Here is a 27,003-nt window from a genome sequence, read left to right on the forward strand (position 1 = left end):
ACATTGTTTGATTTTTAAAGAATTTATTTGCAAATCATGGTGGAAAATAAGTATTTCGTCAATACCAAAAGTTCATCTCACTTTGTTATGTACCCTTTGTTGGCAATAACGGAGGCCAAACATTTTCTGTAACTCTTCACAAGTCCGTGTTGCCCAACGACAGCCCCAAAACATCACTGCTCTAGAGGAGATCTGCATGGAGGAATGGGCCAAAATACCAGCTACAGTGTGTGAAAAGCTTGTGAAGAGTTACAGAAAACGTTTGGCCTCCGTTATTGCCAACAAAGGGTACATAACAAAGTATTGAGATGAACTTTTGGTATTAACCAAATACTTATTTTCCACCATGATTCGCAAATAAATGATTTAAAAATCAAACAATGTGATTTTCTGTTTTTTTCCCACATTCTGTCTCTCATGGTTGAGGTTTAACCATGTTGACAATTACAGGCCTCTTTGAAATGTATCTATTCATTTATATTCTTTATTAGTTCAATACGGAACGCAACATCTAATTCCCAACTTCTGATTGTTCCTTATTTTGTGTTTTATTCCGTGTTTTCCAATATGCCCTGAATGAATACAATGTGTGTCTGTGGACCCCCTTATCAGATCTGACTCACTCTCTACCAGCCGGGACCACTGCTCAAGGTCTCAGCTCAAAGATGTTTTTGTATGGAAAAATACCCAGGTTTGTGAGATGATGAGTTTTTCGTTTCTTAGTAAGTTTCGTTTCACGGTGGGCTTCAGCACCGCCCTTTCAACAGTATAAATGTCCAGCCTCTATTGTACTTCTGGGTGATCACAGCTCCTGGCTGAATCACATCATTTTGTACCCTTGATATATCATGTTTATAAAGTCTTCGAAGCAGGCAATCTTTGGTTGGTCGTATTCATTTCTCTAATCGAGCTATCGAGGTAACACTTGTCTTGGAGTTCAAACTTGAGCTTCCCTGACAAAGATTTGTCTGCGAGCCAGATGCAGCCGTCAAAAGAGCCAGACCTGGCTCGCGAGCCATAGGTTCCTCACCCTGCCTTAAGGGAATAATAATCCATCCATTCATTTAAGAAAAACTCTGGTGCTTAATTTAAAAAAAGAACTTTTATTTGGTCCACTGGAACCTGAGATTGAAATATTAAAACATACATATTTATACACATATTCACAACCATATCCCCGAAAAAGGATCGATAAAGTATTATATCACATTTTTCAGCGTTAGGCTCCTGTTTGTTGTTTTGACTACAAGTTTAAAAGTTGATTCGTTTTTTCCCCCTCCCATAACATAGTTTTGTACATGTACAATTTCAGTAGCCGGGTGTTATCTCTAGCTGTAGCCTCCTTAAACTAGCAGCAGGGGGTGCCACTAAAACATGTTTAAAGAAGTGGGGAGGACTGAAGGACATCAGCAAGAGCCAAACTGACAATGAATGAGGCAGAAAACAAAAATGTAAATATAAAAGTGCACCTTGCCCCATTACATTCGTTCTCAGTGACAAATCATTTGACAACAAGCCTACAAATTGATCCAAATAAATTAAATTGCACAGCTGCTCAGTGCAAATATCGAAAATAGTGGTCATTGTACACGTGGATGTTTCTTTTGGGGTGACATATTTACAGCTGCTTAAAAATCACAAAAACATTTAACATAGTGTTATTAAAAATGAATTGATGACTGGGTTGAAAAAAATGTATTAGAAATATATATATATTTTTCCGTGTGTCATTTGCTTTACTATGAGCCACAGTCACAAGTACAGAGTTTTGGCTTTCAAGTATGTCAAAAATAGAAAATCTGAATGTGGTCATTTGACTGTACTGAAATAATCTCAACGACAGGGTGTCACGGTAAAAAGATAACTTCAAGTACTTTTATAATCTTGTGTGAAGCAACCATTTGGAAGAGTATTTTTTTTCTGTCCAATTTGCGCCAAAAAGCATTTGCGGCATTCCTAGGCATAGATCCTAAATGTTAAGTAGATTACACACAGATACAACCAGGACGGATTCAAGTCTTTTCCAACTTTTCAATCAAAGACCCCAAATTAAAAAAAAAAATCTGGTGCACTATAAAATGATCTTGAGCAATTCTACTGATCTTTAACGTATGCTTCATCTCTAACTGGTCAATTTAGCAGGATATCTACATCTCAGAGGTTTCGACACAATTCGTCATTTCACTCTTGGGCGCTTTCCGAGAGGGGCCCCGATTCTCACGCTTCAGTAAACAAAGACTGGAAAAGTAAACTTTACTAGCTTGCTTATCCCCAGACACTCCGGCGGCAGCTGTTTGGCTGCCCAAACAGCTGCTTAGGGACTTCCTTCAAACACTTAAAAACTGTTGAAATGAGTAAGTAATAGAAAAATTATCGGGGTGACCTTCGGAATGGAAGACGCGGCATGAATTCACTTGTTTCGCAACCAGACAGTTGGGAATTCAACTAACTGCTGAACAAGAAAGCAAACTGTTGCCTTCAGCGTTTCTGTTGCACCAAACTGGAGCAGACTGAATTCATTAAGGGAGGTAGAGACAAAAGTATTGGGACGGACCTCATATAAAGGATGACATGTTTTAACTGAATTTCTGAATGTCGCGGTAAATATTTGGAACCCATTTTTCGATTGTCAATTCATGTCTGTCTTGTTATTCTATGTGTACTATATTGTATATATTGGGAAAAGGAATACAATTTTTAAACTTAAACCGTGAACCGAAAAAGTCTGGGAATCCCTGCTCCTGTCTAAAAAGGTTAAAACAATAGGCATAACAGTGTTTGTGCCTACTTGAAAAGGGTAAAAGAAAAAATACCATACTTGTTTTTGACTTAATAAAAGCAGTTATAGTGCTACTGGCTATGGAGTCGTTGCATTTCTCGGATGAAAGACTTCAGTTGTTTGCTGTCAGCTATCTCTTAAGGGAATTATTCAGCTTTGATCATGCAGCTAAAATATGGTAGAATATAGTGAATCCCCACTAGGGAGAGCAAAAATGAATCAGCAACACGTGTAAAATGCTTGCAATTACTAATAAAGACCACAAGATGGCAACAAAGCACGATTTCCTCAATTAGACAAGCCCACAACCATTAAGTTCCTCCCATTAGCAATAATATTAACTCATTCACTGCCACTGATGGTGAAAGATGTCCAATCTATTTGATCTGGGAAGGCTATCAGCTCTCCCAGTCCAAATAGATTGGACATCTCTGGCTGTCAAGTAAATTTTCGACATATACAGAAAATCCGGAAATAGGCAAATTTGAAAATGCTTAAGCATGAATACAGATGGCCTTCACTGTATTCTATCATAAATGACACACCGTTGGTCCTGAGTTAGCGACGTGAACTTTTCTAAGACTTTAAAACATGCACCATGAACCTATGCGGATGAAACATGTAAGACTGATACTGTACCTGCATGGTGAAAATATTGTTGAAAAGGTAGGTTTGGCTCATTAAGTACCATATTGTAGATCGGGTGCGATACAGTAAGTGTCCCCCAGTCCTCTCCTTTTGCTTTACTGAGTGGGCGGAAAGTGAAGGGAAAAAGTCTTGTAAATGGCTCAGTAGTTACAGGACTGGGAATCCATATACAGCGCTTGTACCGAACACATTTTGACAATTCCATCTGCTCCGTGGGGCTTGAAACCTAACGAGTCCGCCCTCGTTCATCCTGAGGGGCCCAGAAGAAAGCTTCAGTGTTGATGAATACATTCAGATGCGCGTCATTCCACATCTTTGTACGTGTTTCTATCGCCGCATGTGCCGCTCGCCCAGCGTTCCAGTGGTCTGACCGTTCATTGGATAAGTGCGCCACGTTGGACGATGGTCATAGCGGCCTGGGCCGGTGCAGGCCGTCAATGTCCGGGATGAGCTGGGGACTGTGGGTGGCTTTGGTGGGCGTCCAGTCGCCAAGAGAGGCCTGCGTGGCTTTGCGGTGAGCCAGCCGGTGCGTGATGGAGAAACCAGCGTTTCCTTCCAGCTGGGAGAGTACCACCAACACCTGCCTGCAGGAGGAGACAGAGAATTTCCAACTTAATACGGGTTGGAAAGAACTTTAAATTTGTTTCTTTGCGTTTTGCTGTATTAGAAGATGGTATTCATAACAATTGCCCTTACTGGCTGTGTAAATTAGCACAGTTTCTTTCTCTCTGCCATCATTGGCAGCCCTCCAAGTCAAAATTGATTGGACATCTATTGCTGTCAAAGGCACTGAATTCTCTGCTAGCCCTTCCGGTCTGAATGTATTGCACATATATCACCGTCCATTGTTGCTAATGGGTTGAATCAGCACTGATGTTACGTTAATAATAAACCTTACTACACTGACCGAGAAGCCCATATTGTAATTTATCTTGCAGTTACAACTGGAAAAAAAAAAACAAGATTATAGACTTCATAACTGTATTGATGGGTCACATCCGTCAGCCACTGTGCAACACCTTCAAGTAAGGGGCTGTCCTACAGTCCGCTTCAGTTATTCACAGTCGGTCGTAGTTAGTCAACACAGGCAGGGATCCAACACCGGATTTAGGTTGAAAAAGGACGAAAGCAGTACCGCATACAAACAGGAAGGATTGTCTCAGGAGTGATTTGTTCGAGGATTCAAGGTAATTATGATTTTTTTTGTACCATGCATGCATTTTAAAACGTGAAAAAAAATCAAGGCGAGAAATTAGCCGCTATAGCAAATTTACGTAAAATAACTGCTAACTGCAGTTTTTTCGCTTTTAACAAAGAATCGAGACTGCTTTACGTCCATATATACAAAGAATTCAGGGATTTAAGCATTTATTAACAGGAATTTCAACGTAAAAAGCTCTTTGTTTACATATGGCGGACGCTAATTTCCTTACTGACTAGCCTCATAGTTCGCAATATTTAGGTAAAATAAATGCTACCTTCACATTTTTTTTTTTTTGCTTTTAACCAAGGATCCAGACTGTTTTACGTCCATATCTGTAAAGAATTCAGGGAGTTAAGCATTTATTCACAAGAATTTTCAACAGAAAAAGCTCTTAATTGACATATGGCGGCCGCTAATTTCCTTACTGACAAGCCTCATAGTTCGCAATATTTAGGTAAAATAAATGCTACCTTCACATTTTTTTTTTTTGCTTTTAACCAAGGATCCAGACTGTTTTACGTCCATATCTGTAAAGAATTCAGGGAGTTAAGCATTTATTCACAAGAATTTTCAACAGAAAAAGCTCTTAATTGACATACAGTATGGCGGCCACTAATTTCCTTACTGACTAGCCTCATAGTTTGCAATATTTAAGTAAAATAAATGTTAACTGCACGTTTTTTGTTGTTGTTTTTTTTGTTTTTTTTTTTTTGCTTTTAACCAAGAATTGAGACTGTTTTACGTCCATATCCATAAGGAATTCAGGGATTTAAGCATTATTCACAAGAATTTTCAAAGTTCGCAATATTTACGTAAAATAAATGCTAACTGCACAGTTTTTGTTGCTTTTAACCAAGGATCCACTGTTTTACCTCCATATCTGTAAAGAATTCAGGGATTTAAGCATTTATTCACAAGAATTTTCAACAGAAAAAGCTCTTTGTTGACATATGGCGGCCTTCAATTTCCTTACTGACTAGCTTCATAACTCGCAATATTTACATAAATAAATGCTAACTGCAATATTTTTTTTTTCTTTTTTCTTTCAACCAAGAATCGAGACTGTTTTATGTCCATATCTATATAAAATTCAGGGATTTAGGCATTTATTCACAAGAATTTTCAATGTAAAAAGCTCTTTGTCTGCGTTTCCACTCGGTCAGCTTTGACAGAGATCGGTGTCCCGTCAATACATTATGAAGTCTGGAGCTGAAATGAATACTCTAGCAACTCGAGTTTAAAAACTGAAAACCCTCGAGGAATCGTTTAATTTTGCCTGCTCTAAGCATCACTTTTTGCCCGGACTACTTTTAATGCGGGGCAATGCACAGACGTCACGTGCGGAGGGGAAGAAGCAATAATACCTGACTGCATCTGACAGCCGTTACAAAGTATGCCGAAATTGCTAAAAACTATGCTGCATGATGCTACGGTGATAGCATGTAGCGTCTGATGCGTCTCATAGATATCGCATGTACTTGTATATAAAACTAAATGCGAAATGACAGACTCGGCGGCGTTAGTAAACAGCCGCCATCTTAAAGCAAACTCAACATCCTATCAGGAAGTTTAGACTAACTTAAAACTTAAGTAGAACTTAAAAATAGCTTGACACGAATGTAAATTCAAATGAAACACGTGGGGAAAAACACCTAACTTTTAAGTGATGTGTGTTATCAGGCGTAATGACATTTTTAGGTAAGATTTTTTTTTTTTTTTAAATAAGATCTAGAAATTTTTTGAGAGTGAATTGTTTTTTTTTGTGCTCACATCTGATTTGCAATTGTTGGCTGTTTTCAGCAATGTACATCGAAAATAAAGACATTGATTGACTGAAAACTTTTATCCGATTAATCGATAGAATTTTCAGTCGAATACTCAATTACTAAAATATTCGATAGCTGCAGCCGTAATGAAGTCTATGAATTGATTTTAAAATAGTTTCTGGCAAGACTAATCATCAGCTAAATACTAACAATGCTTTTAAACAATAGTAGACTTTACAATAAAAGGATATACAACTGTGTTCTACTGAGCCTAGTTTATTTTGTACTGCAGATATTGTAAAATCGTCCAAACAATTAGTGAAGGAAGCGAAATGAGCGCTCTGACATGTCTTGTTTTTTCTCCTATCACAAATAAGAATTGTGTGTGAATTTTTGGGGAAAAAAATGTCACAAAATTTTACCATCATTACAATGTAAAATACGGTAGATTGTAGTGCATTACTGTCTTTGTTAAGATAGAATTTTGAAAACATACCTGAAAGTATGTGTGGGTAAGGATGTAGCACAATAATACTGATGAATAATGAAAAGAGCTTGGCCATCGCTTTCCTGATACGAGATAAGAACTATAACAGAGAAAAATCGGTGACATTTAACAGCTGCCTTTTAAATGGGTCATAACTCTCCTGGAGAACATGTCATATAACATGTGACTGTACTAGTGAATCATTTGCCGGTGTACAGCCTAAATTCAGAAGAGAATTAATAAAGTGCCGACCAGTTCCACTGTGCTTATTTTTGTCCTATAATAATGTGCCCTTCAAAAGTAGGGTTCTAACCGCAAAACATCTTTACCTCCGAAAATACTATTTAGATGTATTTGTATACCGATGTAAAGGTGGTACGCTGTCGATGGTCTTAAGGCTGCCACGTGTTGACACCACGTTGAAGCTGTCCGTGCAATCACAGGAGACGTGGAGGTAGTACTTGGGGTGACGGTTTTCAACCACCACGATTAGCCCCGCCCAGCCATGTGTCAAATAGTAGCACGTCATGCCTTCGCGGCCCTGACAACACAGAAACGGAGTCGAAAATTGCTCACTTGAAATGATATGAATAAACACTTTCAGGCATTTCATATCTAAATGAATACTCCATGGTTATTGTACAGCTTCTTTAATCCGGTCGGTCACAAATGCATCGTATTTAAAAGCGCAGGAGAAAAAGATATCCTACAGGTTTTACATACACCAACATCTTTTACTGATGTCCTAGAAAATCTATTTGAATACATCCAATTACTGACATGCATGCAGTGCCTGACAAACTCAAGAGAGCTTGGCCCACCTGCTGTGTCAAGAGATGAATGATCTAACAAAGAACATGGATTATTCTTTTTGAAGCGATGTCATTAAAAAGAAAAACATGTGACAATTCGAGCAAAAATAAAAGTGCTGCTCTTTCATACAGTTTCGCAACATGACATTATGAAGACTGAGACAACCACCTCATGTCTTTCTCCTTTGTTTTCCGTCAGTTGGATGATGGCATCAGCTAGTGTAGTGGCGGCTGCCTCAACTTGCTCAACCATCACCTGTCTGGAGCTGTAGATGGCAAGGATGTAGCCAGGGAAGTCCTGACTGGGCCGTCGCTGGGCTCCACTGGTTGGACTGGAGACTAGAGGAGTTCCAAAAAAATCGATTATTACATGCATCGCGAGTCGTCACATTATGATTCGAGATATCCAGGTGCTAAGCACCGCCCTCTGGCGGTCAGGAGGAATGAAATAGAAACAATGATTTTCCCTCATCACGAAATTCAAGACACGTCTGCTGCCCGGACACCTTTAACAGACACACGCACGCTATAATGGATGCTGGCTGTAACTGAGTGAGAGATTTACTCTTTTTCAAAAGACTGGAAAATACATTTGTGTATGAGACAGGCAGGCACAGCGCGCTTCTGTGCGCATTTATTTAGAGCAAGAGGGGAAGAGAGATAGTTCGTTGCTCCTCGTCTTTCAGATGTCCAGCTGTAGTTTGAAGTCATGTCAATTGAAAAATATCCTGAGTGTGTTGCTAAGACCCCTGTGCGTCTACAAGAGGTGAGTACACAAACCCTCTTGTACTGTTTAGCCTTTATTGTTGTTGTTTTTGAGGTGTTAATAGTTAAGCTATTAGCTAATTCGATAACGTGTATTTCATATGCAGAACGTGTAAAACCATGATTAAGTCCAGCGGTAACACTACAAACATGCGAAATAGTTCAAAAATCTGTGAAAACAAAGTACCGTATTGGCCCGAATATAAGACGGCCCTGATTATAAGACCACCCTCTTTTTCAAGACTCAAGTTTGAAAGAAGACTTTTTGAACACCAAATTAATTTTTATACAGAAAATAATTACAGTACATGTGAAACAAATAATTATAACAATATATTTGAGAGAAAAATCATATTATTTTTGCCTCATTCAAATCTTAATATCTGAACATTTGAATATGTAAACTAAAGTGCAATCACATTCGTAAATGAATGGCTTCTGGTTTTTGAAATGTAAACCCATTAGGACTGTTATACGATTAAAAATTTTAATCGAGTTCATCACAGCTTAAAAATTAATCAATCGTAATTAATCGCAATTCAAACCATCTCTAAAATATGCCATATTTTTCTGTAAATTATTGTTGGAATGGAAAGATAAGACACAAGACGGATATATACATACAACATATTGTACATAAGGACTGTACTTGTTTATCATAACAATGAATCCACAAGATGGCATTAACATTATTAACATTTTGTTAAAGGGATCCACGGATAGAAAGACTTGTAGTTCTTAAAAGATAACTTGTAGTTACAAGTTATAGTAATTTTATATTAAAACCCCTCTTCATTTTTCATTTTAATAAAATTTGTAAAATTTTCAATCAAAAGTAGAGTTACAGAATAACTATAATATAATAAGAATAAAACTAACAATAATAGGAATGGAGTGACCAAAGTGAGTAAGTTTTATGTGTATTTTGCATAGCTATTTTGATTTGGGATGCCAGTTCATTTTGCATTGTTGTTTAACTGTGTGAGAAAAGGGCCTCATTACTACAGACTGAAGTGCTTTTCTTTTTGTGAACATTATTATTTTTTTGAGAGATAGGAATATTATTTTGTGTTGTGCTTTCACTAAATGATACTTATGTTTGTTGTGAAGGAGTTGCCGAAGCTTATGCCAATAAACGGTGCGGTCCAATGAACGCCTGTGTCCATAAAATATATATCTCTGTATATATCTTACCCAAAATACAACAAGAGACACATAATTGCCACTAAAACAAAGAAAACTTACAGAAATATGTGTGGAGCACAAATAGCACAATGCAACAGCATAAACGTCTCACAACTACTAATTCTCCCACTATTAGAAGGAATAACATTAGTATGGCACGGCGCTGCCCCCAAGCGGCCAGTGGCATTCTCTTCACTCAATGTGCATAAACAGTGTCCTTGTAATCTGTTTGAGGCAATGCGTGACCGGGTCATTCAGTGCATGCGTTAATTGCGTCAAATATTTTAACGTGATTAATTTTAAAAAATTAATTACCGCCCGTTAACATAATTAATTTGACAGGCCTAAAACCAATCTATTGTGATAAAACAACAAAATTGCAATAACTGCATTAACCATCAAAGTGAAGTCTAACTAACTGTAGTCTTGAAACAAATCTGAATAAAGAAAAACATTGCAATAAAATAATGCAAACTGGTTAAACTTGAGAGTAGCGGAAATCTGTCATGACAGAACATCGCTTCAATGATATCTGGCGCCATCTAGCATCGTGAATGGGTATAACATCTAGACAGCGAATATAAGACGACCCCCGCTTTTTCAGTCTTATTTGAATGCAAAAAAACACCATCTTATATTCGGGCCAATATGGTATATTGGTTAAAAGAAGGCTTATTTTTAAAGACACTTTGTTTCCAGAAAATGTGGAATTCATTCCACCTGTGTAAATTTTATTGTATTGTCGAGTGAAATAAGTACTCCTTTTAAAATGGTTAATGTTTTTGCACTTTCTAGTAAAAATAAATACATAAAAAAGCAGCTTAAGGGCAGGTTTTTGTTGTATAGGCATGTTTCCATCGTTCCTGTTGAATCATCAGGGTATTTTAAATAAATAATGGACAAAAAATTGTTTGTCTACTATATTAATTAGTAATGTACAATGCATCGATAATCGTGATAACCGTGATCATCGTCAATACCGTGATCATTGTCCAAGAAATCGAATCGTAGCCCCCTGAATCGTCATCGAATTGAATCGTGGGGTGCCTAAGATGGCACACCCCTACTGGAGACTGGGAGGAGAAAGACGGCGATATGAAAACTGAGAAAATTGCTCTGATGGAACAGATTTGCAAGCCATAAAAATTTATACAAGTAAATTTAATGACTCAAGCTCTAGCTTTGTGATAAAATATGCAAAAAGTATACCATTAGATTGGCTGCCTATTGTAGAAAACAATAACTGCACACTTACTGGGTGTAGGTGGTCCTCCTGATCCGCTCACGTTCATCTGCCAGTGGTTAAAAGCGCAACACACCACGGCGTACTCCCCGGGCTCCAGCATCACATCGCAGCCAACGAACTTCTTCACCGCTCGCTTGCTGTGCGCCAACAGACGGCCTAAGGTCAGCTTGTTGCTACTCCCGAAGGAGGCCCGGAAAACCATGATGCACAAGTCCAGAAGGTGGCTGTCGGCTGTGTCTGAGCGTCTGATGAATGAGGAGGTCAAACAAAAGGTGAGCAGGAGTGAAGAAAAAACATACTTCTTTTCACCTTTAATTTAAAGTAGATGTCTAAAACAAGTGTCTTGGTCATGGAGGTTGAGAAGAAGCCTGAGGCAGGAAAGTCAAAACTTTTCTGCGTACAAAATTGGCTTTTTGAAAATGGAAAACTAAGTCTAAAATTTTATTATTGTTTATTCCAAATTATTGTAAAGCTGTCCTGACTACGTTCACAACGTAAATGCGTCAACGAGCACAATATCCCGTCGACGGTTAAAGGAGAATTAACAAAATAGTGTAACGTCGACAAAGAGTCGCGCGCTTAGTCAGGTTTGCAATTCTTTATTTTTTTGAACTTGTGGGAACAACACAACTTCTGTCTGCCGCAGCCGATGCAAACACAACAACTACCAGCTACAACAGAAAGACGTCACCTGCCTAAAACTTATGCACAGTACTGTATATTTTTATTATATTATGTATATACAGGATATACTGTATGTATATATTTTCCCCAAGTGGAAGCTTCCATGATCCTAATAAATTTAATAATTAAAAAAATATATATACAGTACTGTGCAAAAGTTTTAGGCAGGTGTCCTGCCTAAAACTTTTGCACAGTACTGTATATATACGTGGAGAGTTGAGAATGGCGGACACCCGGGATGCAAGGCCAAAGCATGAATTTGTTTTAACGACACAAAGGAGGGTGTCACTGTCGTGTGGAGTCTCTGCAATGCCGAGCTTGCATACCACGGCAGCAAGTCGGCAATAAATGAACACCTGAAGCGCCGTCACCAATGTTGTTAATCTTACTTTAAAAAAGTAATTAATTACAGTTACAAATGACTTCTTCCAAAAAGTCATTGCGTTAGTAACTTAGTTACCTGAATGTAAGAGTAAGTAGTTACTTGGCAAAATAACTAGTGATAATTTTAATGCTTTTTTTTTTTTCCCTCAAAAAAAAAAAAACAAAAAAAAAAACATAGGTCACACTATGTGAAGTTTAAAAGGTTTTTGGGATAACTGGCCCTAGCCCAATTCTTTACTCTAATTTACCCTTTACCCTGAATCAACCGTTAAAGTTGTTAAAATTGCTCCCGTTATTGCATTAGTTCTCTTCCGTCTACTTTTGACATGTGCAAGTTTTAAAACTGTTTCATAATTTAACGATAGATTCAAGTCAAGATTTTGCCGATTTAGGAGTATTTTAGATAAAAAGTTATTCAGGTTCGCTAGGAAGGGTCTCTACAACAGAGCCTTCCTAAGAAGTCTACTGCTTTAAGATGGCGGCTGTTTACTAACGCATCTAGTTCCTATACTGTACATGTTGCTAATAATATGTGATATCTACCATGTTTACCATATCAACCATATTATGTGGGAGTAGTTTGTAGACGATCGGCTACAGTCAGGTATTATCGGAGTCACCTAGCATGGCGTTTGCTCGGCGTCACAACTTTTTTGGCTCCTTCTCACTCTTGCTCTGCTCTGTCGTCTCGGTGAGTCAGTCTCCCTCAGAATTTTCTCGCGTCATTCAACCAATATAGTAACACATAGTAACGCACGTCTTTCCTTCCTCAGTAACGGTAACGGCGTTGCCAAGATGAGAAAAGTAATTAATTAGATTACTCACTACTGAAAAAAAATAACGCCGTTAGTAACGCCGTTATTAACAACACTGGCCGTCACACAGGTATAATTTTGGAATACGACAGGAGACAACAAGATGGCCGATCGTAAGGCCATATAACGACATTTTTTCATTGAAGTTGACTTTATGTGCCTCGTACGACGGAGTACTAGGGGCTAATGTCGGGCTAATGTAGCTGAATAAGCAGCTACGTACTTTCCTTATTTTGCTTCAGCTACATTCAATTATAATCAATACAAGAATTTATACTAATGCTTCGTTGTAGCTCCCAGCGAAGGTACATGTATGTAAAGTGTGTAGTGGCTCACAGCTACTGTACATTACCAATACGTAATATTGAAACTGTTTTTCTCAAAGCAATAGTACAACTTTAAATTTGTAGTCCTTAATTCTTTATTAATTCATTTATTTGGCCCTAATACTCTGTCGTACGTCACTCCAGTGATACGTGACATTTATCTATCTACTCTGCTGGTGCTCACTCTTAGAAAAATATAGACATGCCACAAAAAAAAAATAAAAAAAATAAAATAAAATAAAAAATTTTAATTATAAGTTAGGAAAAAATTTTAGACTAGTCGACTAATCGTTTAAAAAATCTGCAGACTATTCGAGAGAAAAGTAATCATTTGGGACAGCCCTAAATTTTTGTTTTGTGAACATTTCAACAGTTTGGTTGAGAAACGTGAATCAATAACCGCACATTTACCATATTTTTCGGACTATAGGTCGCAGTTTTTTTTCCTAGTTTGGCTGGGGGTGCGACTTATACTCTGGAGCTGGTTATGTGTGAAATTATTAACACATTATTATATCATTTCACATGTTATTTTGATGTTCTGGAGTGACTGATGGTTTGGTAAACTTGTTAGCATGTTTTTTATGCTATAGTTATCCGAATAACTTTTAATAGCTATGTTACGTTAACATACTGGTCACGTTCGCATTTCGTTGTTCATCATGTAGCATTATCATATCTGTTCTATGTGTTGGATTTTATCATATAAATTTCCCCCAAAATGCGACTTATACTCCGGTGCTACTTATACAGTGGGGAGAACAAGTATTTGATACACAGTCAATGGGAAAACCCATTGGCAGTGTATCAAATACTTGTTCTCCCCACTGTATATGTTTTTTCCTCTTCGTTGGGCATTTTATGGCTGTTGCGACTTATACTCAGGTGCGACTTATAGTCCGAAAAATACGGTACCTGCTTCCCTCCTGGAAAAGAGCAAACTCCAGCGCAGTCCTTTCCAGTACAGTGAGGGACATGACAGTCACCGGCCCGCTGGCCTTGCTCGGGAAGCATCCCTGGAGTCGCACCTCCTGCCAGTCAGAGTGGATTTTACAGATATCCACCGAATCAAAGTACCTGAAGGAGAAGAGCAGAGAGGAGACATTGTATCCCGTATCGAGGCATCAAGACTGATTGTGTTGTCTTTCATCACTCCTTTTTTTTCCTTTTAAACCAGGCAGTCACAAGGCTCCTGGTTTCATTGCAAAGGCGAGAGATTACGTGTCTGAGAGAAATCAGGCAAAAAGACAGATGGGGTCCTCTGGGCCAAACACATTTTTCAGGTGGAGTTGTTCAAAGAGGACAGCTGCCTCGGCCCTCCCGGACTTATTGCAACTACTATTTTTCTGGACAGGAGGCACATGAATAACAGACTCAAACACACACTGGCCTCAGTTGACGCAGTGCAGTTCTACTCTACAGCAAAATAAAACAACAGTGAACCAATTCTTCTGTCAAATTACAATCTTTGACAATTACGTTGATTTGTGCTACCCATCCCTTGTCTCATTTCATCCTTTATTAGTGTGTATAAAGAGAATAGCAATATAATGGCTAATTTAACTCAATGGCAGCCAAAATTGCTGGGGCTGAGGAAAGATGTGTCTATATTTTTTTAAGCTATTAGTTAAGAAATAGCCCTAAATCGGTAAAAACATTATATAAAACAGACACAAGTACCGTCATTTTCGGACTATAAGCCGCACCTGTCCTCACTGTATTATGGGATATATACAACAAAAGATATAAACTGGCAACCATTTTTTTTTTGACAGCAGCATTATAGGATGTCAAAGACCAAATGAACCACCATGATACATTGAACCAATTTGCTGCACAGCTTCATTGCTTCAAGAAGCTTCATTTGGCAAATCACTGCTCCCTTGGAGGAGACAGTCAACCTCTGCTGCCAACTGCTGTAAACACTGTAGCCATCCAACCGCTGAAAACGCTGTAATGCATGCCTCCGAGCATGCATGACAGCGCTACAAATGTAAATAACAATCAAAACTCATGTTTTGTGTTAATTATTGCTTCGGTTGCTGTTCTACTTGTTTCATTAATTGCTAGAATATGGTATTTTTTTACACTTTATTTGACAGTGGCGCCATAAGACTGTCATAAGATCATACTAACAATGACATGACATTGCCATGCACATTAATGAATGCTTATGACAGATGTCATTTTGTCTCATCTGTCAAATTATCTCACTTTTGAATAGATGTAAAAGACATAAATGGAGTTAGTGACATAATTTGCCAGATGACACTCAATGACAGCCGTCATAAGAATTCATTAATGCCCATGACAGTGTCATGTGGTAATTATGATGGTCTTATTGCAGTCTTATGACGCTGCTGTCAAAGTGTTACATATTAACCCAAATAAATCAACAAACAAGCCACACTGGACTACAGACTGCAGGATTAAAAATGAGGGAAAAAAGTAGCGGCTGAAAATTACGGTAAATATGAAAGCCTTCTACTGCTGAAATGGATACATAAATCAACAGATTCATAGTTGGATGTACATGACTAGTGTAATTAGCGTTTCAAAGTAATGATGTTTTTTTTTCTTTTTCAGAAGCTTAAAAAACAATAATTGCTAGTTATGGTAATTGTTTACACTTTATTTGACAGTGGCGCCATAAGACTGCCATGAGCATTAATGACTGTTTATGACAGATGTCATTTTGCGTCATCGGCAAATGATCTCACTTTTGAATGGATGTAAAAGATCCGAGCTGGACATAAATGGAGTTAGTGACATAATTTGCTGGATGATCTGCCATAAGCATTCATAATGCCCATGATAGTGTCATGTCATAATTATGACGGTCTTATGGCAGTCTTATGATGCCACTGTCAATGCCACACCCAAATAAATCAACAAATAAGCCGCACTGGACTATAAGCCACAGGATTCAAAATGAGGACAAAAAGTAGTGGCTTATAGTCCGAAAATTACGGTAATCCTGTCTTTCTTGACCATCAGATGTTTGCATCGATATGGGAATCAACTGGTCCCCAGTGATTGAAAACATGACTTTATTTTAGACCAGTGATTCCTAGATTCTCCAAAATATGAATGTAGGCCTTTAACTTTGTCCAGTGGTTTGACTGGTTATTTATCATTATGCAATGTGATTGGATAGAATCAGCTGGGATAGGGCCCAGCTAAACCACAAAACCAGTACACTACAAAGGGAAATATAGATTTCACAATGCTAATGAAACTGTTCTTGTAACAACTTGTGTTATTAAAAAACAACAACAACAAAACAAGAGTAGCTATAAACAAAACAACCTAGTCTGACACTTCTGGAATCAAGCCATTTTGTGCATGTTAACACAAGCGTGTTGTTCAATTTGATGCCAAAACCAGATGGTGAGTAAAATCCACAGAGGCATGAGATTACTAAACGCTCTGTCACATGACGCGTGTCCATCACCGTGGACTCAGATGACATTTAGAGAGTCCCTTGCCACGATTCTCCTCAAACAAAAGCATTGACATTTGAAAGTGCTTGTGTCGAGTACGTCTTTTCCTCAGATGAACCATCCCCAGCTGGAAATTCATGCATTTTACATTTGTGAACAGCTGCATGTCTGGAATAAAGACAAAGTGTGTGTTTGGCAGTCTTTCCGCCACCGCGACTAGCATCAAAATATCAGCACAACTGTCGCACTGCTGAGCGCGGTGATTGACTGTGGTGCGGAGCGCAAACACCACAGCATGAGGCCATGATAACTTGAGTGCTGACAAATATCCTGTTATGAGACGATGGTCCATGAGCTGCAATAACTCCTAGGGGCCACTAGGAGGGGTAGCGGGAAACCAAAAGTGATTGAAGGCTAGTTTGGGGAAAGATGGAATTGCAGAAGCAGAACTGCACTCAGTGGAGTATAGACCTCTGCCAAGGTTCAGCAATCAGAACAAACTGTACACCTATACATCAGCACAATAAATTTCAGATTACACTTCACCATTATGGTCCAATTCATGCTCTTATCAGTGAACTCACACTCTGTGCTTGACTCATTCACTGCCAGCAGTATTTAGAACAGCCAACCTCTTACTGCCTTTCATTTAACCAGAAGACCCACAGAACAATGTGTTCGATGATTATATAAACCAAAACTATCAAATAAAAGAATAGATGACCTTCTGTCACCAGGAAAAAAAAAAAAAAAAAGATTCTACTTTTAAGTATCCTTTCAAAAGCCACCACTTACTTGATGAAGTCTGTATACTCCATCCAGAAGACACCCTCACCGCTCCCATGAGGCATCAGCTCATGACGCAGATTCTGGGGCCAGTCCGTCCACTCGTCTGACCAGCTTCCATTCCACGAGAATCGACCCCATGGGTTACGGAGTCGCAACAACCTGGAAAGCAGCAAAAAAATCCAGATCGACATTTTTAGTTTAAAAAAAATATGGGGTTCGACCGGTGCTTGTTTTAAAAAGTTGGAGCACAACTGGTCTAATGTTTTATCAAAATTATCACACATTATAATTGATATATAATTATGACAGTTAGGCATGTGCCGGTATGAGATTCTGACAGTATGATAACCTTAAGCAAAAATATGACTGTTTCATGGTATTGCAGTTACAGCTCTAAAATGTGTTACTTTGAGATACCTGGGTTAAAAAAAACAACAACAACAACCTTTTTTTCCTTTGAACAGGATTTTTATTTTTCAAAATAAAGTTGTGGTCAAAAGTTTACATACACTTGTGAAGAACATAATGTCATGGCTCTCTTGAGTTTCCAGTTATTTCTACAACTCTGATTTTTCTCCGATAGAGTGATTGGAACAGATACTTCTTTGTCACAAAAAACATTCATGAAGTTTGGTTCTTTTATGACTTTATTATGGGTTAACAGAAAAAGTGATCAAATCTGCTGGGTCAAAAATATACATACAGCAACACGAATTAGCAATTTCTTGTGAGTGATTATTGACTTGAACAATCATTGACTTGAACAAGTCAGGAAAGTCACTTGGAGCCCTTTCAAAGCATCTGCAGGTCCCAAGAGCAACAGTGCAAACAATTGTTTGTAAGTATAAAGTGCATGGCACTGTTTTGTCACTGCCACGATCAGGAAGAAAACGCAAGCTATCACCTGCTGCTGAGAGAAAATTGGTCAGGAGGGTCAACCTTCAATTCAACCGAGAATCACCAAAAAGCAGATCTGCCAAGAATTTGAAGCTGCTGGAACACAGGTGTCAGTGTCCACAGTCAAGCGTGTTTTGCATCTCCATGGACTGAGAGGCTGCCGTGCAAGAAGGAAGCCCTTGCTCCAAAAGCGGCACCTTATGGCTCGACTGAAGTTTGCTGCTGATCACATGGACAAAGATAAGACCTTCTGGAGGAAAGTTCTGTGGTCAGACGAAACAAAAATCGAGCTGTTTGGCCACAATGCCCAGCAATATGTTTGGAGGAGAAAAGGTGAGGCCTTTAACCCCAAGCACACCATGCCTACCGTCAAGCACAGTGGTGGTAGTATTAAGCTGTGGGGCTGTTTTGCTGCCAATGGAACTGGTGCTTAACACAGAGTAAATGGGATAATGAAGAAGGAGGATTACCTTCAAATTCTTCAAGATAACCTAACGTCATCAGCCCGAAGATTGGGTCTTGGGCGCAGTTGGGTGTTCCAACAGGACAATGACCCCAAACACACATCAAAAGTGGTAATGGAATGGCTAAATCAGGCTAGAATTAAGGTTAAGTCCAGACTTAAACCCCACTGAGAACTTGTGGACAATGCTGAAGAAACAAGTCCATGTCAGAAAGCCATCAAATTTAACTGAACTGCACCAATTCTGTCAAGAGGAGTGGTCAAAGATTCAACAAGAAGCTTGCCAGAAGCTTGTGGATGGCTACCAAAAGTGCCTAATTGAAGTGAAAATGGCCAAGGGACATGTTACCAAATATTAGCGCTGCTGTATGTATATTTTTGACCCAGCAGATTTGATCACTTTTTTCTGTTCACCCATAATAAAGTCATAAAAGAACCAAACTTCATGAATGTTTTTTGTGACAAAGAAGTATCTGTTCCAATCACTATCAGAGAAAAATCAGAGTTGTAGAAATACCTGGAAATTCAAGAGGCATGACATTATGTTCTTCACAAGTGTATGTAAACTTTTGACTACAACTGTATATTAGCAAATTGGAACATAAGTATAATGTTAAGTTAAAATAAATTTTAAAAATAACAAAAAAAAAAAACAAATTATCTAAAAATTAAATAAATGCAGTCTTTTAGGTGAGCGAAAACCCACAGCCACAGCTTAACATTATCATCATCAGAACAAAAATAATTGAATTACTTTATTTTCCATAAAAAGCACATGTGTATGACTCGTATCATGTTTACATTATGCACACACTCTCTTTTTCAACACAGACAGTTGACAGAGGGGAAAAAAAAACATGTTTTACCACCACTAAACACGCTGGAGTCAACCGTCGTAGCTGATGGTAAACGTTCATGATTGTGTTTACTAACCTTTAATTTTGAATATAAATCACAAAAGCAAAATCATATTTGAGGTACTGCCTCCTCAGCAGCCACCTTAGGAAAACGTGTTTTACATGATGGTTGGCCCTCCTTTTCTAAGCCGCGATCGTTTGTAACTTTTCCGTCGCCGAAGTATTCCCATACCAGCGATTTCATTTTCTTCGATGGGGGAAAAATTTCAGGAGTTTCACCTCCTCGAGCTATCGTGTAGCACAGCTGACTCACTGACACTGAGCAACAACCATTGGGGGAGGGTTGAGCCTTGCAGCTGCAAGCGAGGGATTCCGCCATGTATTTTTGGGACATAAAAAAAATAGCCAATTCCTTAGGGACTGTATGACGGAAATTTTTTTGGGTTTTGAAACCGTGACGTTTTCATACCAAGGTATACCTTGAAACCAGTTATCGGCACTTGCCTAATGACAGGTCAGCACAGTAAACTATTTCATTCACATGATACTTACGCATGACCAAGAAAAACATCACATGAAACAATGTAACCACATAAGAACAGCACAAATTAACAATTTGCACGCACACACAATGTCTGTGACAGTTTTTTTGTTGTTGTTGTTTTTAAGTTTAGGTCAACCTCCCACAGTCAAGTGCATGATTGATGATTTTATCTAGCTATTTATAGCTTTACTAGCAACAATGAATAAATCTCCAAAATATATTGAAAAAACACACTGGATGTCTCCTACTCACCCTGAAATCTGCGGGTGAGCAGCCACTACAAAATCTGCTTTTCATGTCCCATGGCTTTGCGCAGAATAGGTTTTCGTGCCATTTTGGATCAAGTGCTGCCACTCCACTTGCTTTATGGCAGGAAATTAAAGTGTGTGCCTCTTGAGACATGATATCTAAGACTTTTTTTTTTTTTTTTTTTTAAAGCTACTCTCGACTTACTCTCACAGGTAGAATAAGCCGGCATTGTATTTTATCGGCGTGACCCACTCCCAACCCCCACCCATCATGGCATCAAAGGGACCACAGTGCAGTAAAGGCGCACCTGCTCTCCATTTGTATCGAGCCCCTCAATCGTTTACACTAGAACAGCATATTCACAGAAAAGATCTGTTTGATGATCCATTAAAAAAAAAAAAAACTAGATATTATTATAAATAATTCATATATTATGTACTTTAAATGTAGGCCAAGACAAGATTAAAGACTTTTAATGCTCAAAATTACTTTAAGAATTTGTACAAAGCAAATATGCGCAAAACCTACTGGATGATTCATTGGTGTCTTTTTTTTAAGTTTGCACATTGAATAGAGGTGCTTTTGACAGGAACGAGTACACTTACAAAAGGGGGAGAATTTAAAATGCATAAGTGAGATCCACTTCAACTTGAAGGAACCTTTTGTTCACAAGATCAGAAAGCTTACTTCAAGGGCAAGAAAATACACAAACCTCCTAAACAAGAGCTGTATCAAACATTGTATCTTGTAAAAAGTTAATGATGCTTCGTTTTGAAAGTTTATTTTAGTAGCGTTTGAACTGCTGTACTGCTGTAAAAACATTAATGCTGAAACTAGCAAGATTTCACTTGTTGCCGTTCTTGTATTAACTTGTGTTATGTTAATTTTCAACGTTTAACTCATTAATTTCTGAATTTTGCCAGTCGTTTTCGTCAGAATATTGTGTTCTGTTTAGGGTTGGGTATCGAGCATCGATGGAATCCGGTTCTAACACTCCGATGCTCCAGGAACCGTTCGAATTTTAAAATTTAGACTCCATGTTTCGATGCCCTGACCACCGAGCGAAAAAAATTGCCACGAAGAAGAAGCCACAAGAAGCGCGTGTTTGTGCATTGCAACCTGATTGTTGTAATCAGGACAACAATGGACATGGTGCGGCAGCGCTCAAACGTTTGGCTCAACTTTACAAAAAAAAAGACCAGTCTGCTCAGTGCAACATTTGCAACACAACTATATCATACAAAGGTGGCTGCACGACCAATATGATTAAACACTGTTTCATAGAATACAAGATCCAAATGCCAAGTGCATAGCTGAGTGATGCGTATTTGACACGTTGCGCCGGCGTTCTGACAAATTAAGTACCCCGCGAATGCAGCAGTTTCAAAGTAAACACTACGAACTTTCTTTGAAGAAAGCAATATTTAATTACGTTTGATCATGGACGGACATGTACAAAAGTTCTCCTCTGACAAATCCTGCCATGTTAGCTGTACACCATTCTCTCACTGTTAACGTCTTCGCCGTGTCGTTAAGCATTAATTTACGCCATATTCGTGTTGCACATGTATGTTTATGGTGTAACTTGTTTATTTAGCACCTTTGTATATAGAACTAGATGCTAAATGACTGACTCGGCGGTGTTAGCACATGTATAGAGAACTAAATGCGAAATGCAGACTCGCCGGTGTTAGTAAACGGCCGCCATCTTAAAGCAGTAGACTTCTCAGTCTATATAGCCTATATAAGTAGCTAATTACTTTACATAGCGCATTGTCACCCCCGTTCAAAAATCAACAGTATTAAAAGATCAAATTATAATCAGTAGAGGAATTTATAATAATGCTTCGTCGTAGCTGCCAGCTAAGGTACATGTATGGCAAAAGAATATGTGTAAATGTTTTCTCCGTGAGCTTTCGAAAAATAAACATCTTTGTGAAAGTGGACTCCTGTGGAAAGAAACATCACATTCAAGTTTAAAACTGATATTTATATACAAGTTCAAAATACCCCTGTGAGAAGTTCATATAATTTAAAAAAATCATCGAGAAGTTAAGACATTAATATAAACTATGCAATTTTTTTTTTACCCTGCCCCCCCCCCCCTTTTTTTTGACCCTGCGTCTTAAAAGAATCGGAATTGAAACGTGGAATCGGAATCGCTCAATTTCAAAGGATGCCCAACACTAGTTCTGTTGCAATACAGGCGCCGAACCTTGCAAAAGAACACTTTCCTTTTTCACTAGAAAAACAAGTTTATATCTCGGTTTTCCAAATCTTAAGCGAACAGCAAAAAGAAACTTGTTTTGATGAAAATGTTTTGTAACACCAAAAGAAACATGTCAACACAGGACAGAGAAATAGCTTTTAATGACATGTAAAAGAGTGATTTATGGTTATAGTAACTGTTAAATGCACCCTGAGCAAATGAATGTCAGTGGCTTTCTGTAAATATTTGTCATCGACTTCTTAAACTCAGTCATCCAACACTTTCTACTATCTTCTGCAACCAGACAATGGGACGTACTCCACAGGTAGCGGACCTGCCAACCCCTCACTCAAAGCACAGGGCTGTTTAATCACCTCATTTTTAAGAGGAGATCATTAACATTCAACCACATAAGTGCAATTTAATACACATTTTAGCCAGACCTTTTAAATCTTCTAACTTGTAATGTACTTTTAAGATCTGTTTACATGTAGGACCTCGTAACATTTGTAATTATGCAATAGGCCTTTAGGTCAGGTGATCAAATCGCAATGTTGATGCTTTACTATATTTTTAAAACAGTGTTCAAAATTTTGGGCAACTGATCGGGAATAGCAAACCTGCCCCAGACGTGATGATCAACGTGATGATTAAGTCCTGCATGAATGGAGTAGGCTTAGTCAAAATATAGGAATAGGAATCCAGTAATAATTATATGATCCACCAATGCATTAAATATGCCGCGCACCCTCCACCCTTAACTCTAACGTCTGGTGATGAACCTGTCTGCAACGCACAGTCTCTAATGTACAATATCATAGATAAACCTGTCCTCACATTCAGAGTGAAGCAACATCGCCATCTACAGGAATCTGTTAGACAATACAGTATTTTACAAACACGAATTTCACAGACAAGCAGGGCGAGACCCTTTTTTCACGCCTACCCTATTTACTTAATGGTCATTCTTAGAGGTGGGAATCTTTTGGCACTTAATGATTCGATTACGATTATGATTCAGAGGTTTCGATTTGATTATAAATCGATTATTGATGTTACCACCCCCCTCCCCCGCGCTTTTAATGTTTTGTACATTAGTTTCAAAATTGTTCAAAAGTCCTCTCGGGCTAAATCAAACTAATATTTTAGTATCATGTTAACAGTTTAAAACAGTAAATAAAACACTCAAGTCCCATTCTGTATCAGCAGCTATTCAATTAATTTACGGTATGATGTAAATCAACCTTTAAAGTTGTTAAAATTCTTCCGTTATTCCATAATTTCCCTTCTGTCTACGATGACATGTCAAAGTTTTAAAACTGTTTCATCATTTAAAGATGGATTCAAGTTAAGATTTTGCCGATTTAGGAGTATTTTAGATAAAAAGTTAATTAGGTTCGTTACAACAGAGCCTTCTAGAGAAGTCTACTGCTTTAAGATGGCGGCTGTTAACAACGCGGCAACTACTAAACGGCAAGTCTGTCATTTTGCATCTAGTTCTACATATATGTGATATCTACTATAGCCGTATGTGGCCGTATGTTTGTAGCAACTAGCAACTGAGCGTTGTTTGAAGCAGCTGTCGGGCGCAGTCAGGTATTGTTTTTTTTTTTTTTTATCTAGCGGCAGGAGTTGAACATGATATTTACTCTCGGTCGGTTCCTCATTGCGTTCCGAAGACTTCGCTGACTGTGTTTTAGGGCTGCTTTACCTGGTATAATTCAAAAATCGGAATTTGGATTTTTGTGAATCGTTCTCGAATCTTCCACAACCGAATTGCGAATAATCTCCGAATCGGAAATTTCGCACGCCTCTAGTCATAGTCATACTTTTAAAGAGTAGAGGCAAGTTGAGTCTATACCTGTATCCTTGGACATCTCGTACATCCAAGACGGAGTAGGCATGACGAGGCCTCAGACCCAGAGACTCATAGACAGCATCATCCACCTTCATGTTGCCTCCTCCACACGAGGCGCCCATCAGAAACCTACGCAACAACACCTGTCAGATTTCATCATGTTTTTTCAAACACATTGCATTCATCTTTTTCGTGAGGGTAAAAAAGCGTGGCCCGATGGATCAGCTGAGGAAAATACGCCTCCACTTTGTTGATGAACTCCCTCCGTTTGGCCAACACTATGCACTCTCATGACAGGCCCGGCTGGTCCGCTTTGATTTATTAAAACATACTGCAGCTTGTCTGACAGATGGGTGGCAGGCTGGCTGCAGATCACTGAGCCACTTTGGGGCTCTACTACTTAGTCTAGTGCTGCTTTGAACGTGCGCATATCAAAGTGGCAATATCAGCAACTCTTGTATTAGGAAAACCTGTAAGGAAATCGGGCACAAAATCTGAAAGCGTCTTTATTAAAGGTGGGCACACTAACGATTCGATTACTCTTCAGATGCTACGATTCGATTATAAATCGATTATTGATGACCCCCAGCTATTAGCTGCTTCTAATGTTTCGTACATTAGTTACACAAATTGTACAAAAAGCCTCTCAGGCTTAAATAAACGACTATTTGAGCATCAAGTTAAAAGTTCAAAACAGTAAATAAATACTCAAGTCCCCATTTTGTATCAGCAGCTTTAACTACATTCAATTAACCTAATGTTGTGAATCAACCGTTAAAGTTGTTAAAATTGCTACCGTTATTCCATAATTTCCCTTCTGTCTACTTTCGACATGTGAAAGTTTTAAAACTGTTATAAAGATAGATTTAAGTCAAGATTTTGCTGATTTAGGATTATTTTAGAAAAAAGGTTAATTCGGTCTGCTTGGAAGGTTCGCTACAACAGCCTTCCAGGGAAGTCTATTGCTTTAAGCCGGCAAGTCTGTCATTTCGAATCTTCTTTTCTATACATGTGCTGCTAACGCCGCCGAGTCTGTCATTTCGCATCTAGTTCTTGATACATGTGATTTCTACCACAGCATTATGTGGAGGTAGTTTGTAACGGCTGTCGGCAGCACTCAGGTATTATTGTTTTTTTTTTATCGAGCGGCATGAGTTGAGCCAGAGCTGTGAGTTGAGCATTGTCATTAGCATTACCTGGTTAATGACAAGCATGATTCGTCTCGGTCCGTTTCTAATTGCGTCCCGAAGACCGCGCTGACTGTGTTTTAGTTTAGCTTTACTTGACATATTTCAATAATCGGAATTAGGATGTTTGTGAATCGTTCTAGAATCTTCCACGGCCGAATAGCGAATAATCTAAGAATCGGAAAGCACAGCCCATCCCTCCTTCCGCAGCCCGGCAAAGGAGCCATCGTCCACCCCCCCGGGCTCCAAGGTGGTCCCCCGGGCCATCCGCACACCCATCAACTGGCCTTCAGGGATGGCAAGAGGGGACGCACCACCAACCCCACGCCTACCCCCACCCACCCGGACCACAAGCCACAGCCGCAGCTCCCCAACCGGCACGGCACGCCACGGGACCCCCAGCGGCCCACCAAGCCCAGGGCAGGGCAGGTTCCCCCGCAGGTGCAGGCAACACCCAGCCGATATACCGGCGCCCAGCCAGCGACCCGCGACGGAGCACAGGGCGAATATCCAGTCAGAGAAGAGAGGGGAAGGCGGAGGCAGGAGAATGCCGAGGAACTGCCATGGGGCGACGCAAGATCGGAGCCCCCACCCCACTCCCGCAGCCGGCAGCCAAGGCAGAGGGGAGGCCAAGCCTCAGGAGCCACGCCATCGGGAAAAAGTGTGGGACCCACCTACCACCCTATTACTGTTGCTGCCAGGTTCCCAGCTGGCAGCCATCACCCAGCACCGTGATGGGATTGTGAGGGGAGGGTAGTGCAACGTATGCATTAAAATAGGTGGGCTTGGCTTGGGGCAGTGGGACCGCAGCATGGAATTTCTACCCAGCCGCCCGTTCCACCGCCCTTTGCCGGAGCGCTCCTGTGGAGTATGGTGTGTGTGGTGCGTTAAAAAAGGTGCAGGGATGGCGGGGCTTGTCGTGAGGAGGTAACAGTGAGGCCCCCCCCCCCCCCCCCCCCAACAGGTCCCAACCATCCCACAACCTTGGTGTGTGATGCATTAAAAACAGGGGGGAGCCGGGCCGGGACTGTAAAGCCCCGTCCCAACTCTCCCCAGAGAAATGTATGAGAATGTAAGTGCCAGGGTGGAAGATATTTACAGTGCCGAAGTGAGAAGATTGTGAGTTAGGGGCAGGCTCCCGCGGGCGTGGCCCCATCCACCGGAACCACCGGCCGCAGGGCGGGAGAAGCGCCAGGGCCCCGATCAATCCCCGCCCCAGACCACCCACGGCGCCTCCGCATCAAACCCACCCCCGGGCCGGGAGGGGCGCGTGGTATGACACCAGGGGGCACCTCCCTGCACCCGGTACAGGGAGACGCGGCGGCTCCGGCCGGGCTGACCTGGGAGGGAACTATGGCCGCCGCATACACCACCCAGCCCCCACCCCACTCCACTCCATCCCACCC

At 39.8% G+C, this 27,003-nt stretch overlaps 1 protein-coding gene across 4 annotated transcripts in view; it reads right to left on the reverse strand.

The window, feature by feature from the left end:
• Window positions 1–362: 362 nt before the first annotated feature.
• The window catches only part of capn15 (calpain 15), a 74,270-nt gene continuing 47,629 nt past the window's right edge, over window positions 363–27,003 (reverse strand). For 3 of the 4 annotated variants that reach the window (XM_057825575.1, XM_057825576.1, XM_057825577.1), the window contains exons 6-12: window positions 24,414–24,539; window positions 17,340–17,492; window positions 14,017–14,178; window positions 10,902–11,137; window positions 7,866–8,035; window positions 7,247–7,425; window positions 364–4,011 (exon numbers count right to left, since the gene is read on the reverse strand). In XM_057825575.1, the coding sequence (XP_057681558.1) occupies window positions 3,834–4,011; window positions 7,247–7,425; window positions 7,866–8,035; window positions 10,902–11,137; window positions 14,017–14,178; window positions 17,340–17,492; window positions 24,414–24,539 (1,204 nt within the window). In that variant the 3' untranslated portion in view covers window positions 364–3,833. Of the gene's footprint in view, window positions 4,012–7,246; window positions 7,426–7,865; window positions 8,036–10,901; window positions 11,138–14,016; window positions 14,179–17,339; window positions 17,493–24,413; window positions 24,540–27,003 lie in introns of all 4 variants that reach the window. The other variant, XM_057825574.1, reaches the window with a different exon arrangement.

This window comes from Corythoichthys intestinalis, chromosome 21 (assembly GCF_030265065.1).
Source record: "Corythoichthys intestinalis isolate RoL2023-P3 chromosome 21, ASM3026506v1, whole genome shotgun sequence".
NCBI lineage: Eukaryota > Metazoa > Chordata > Actinopteri > Syngnathiformes > Syngnathidae > Corythoichthys > Corythoichthys intestinalis.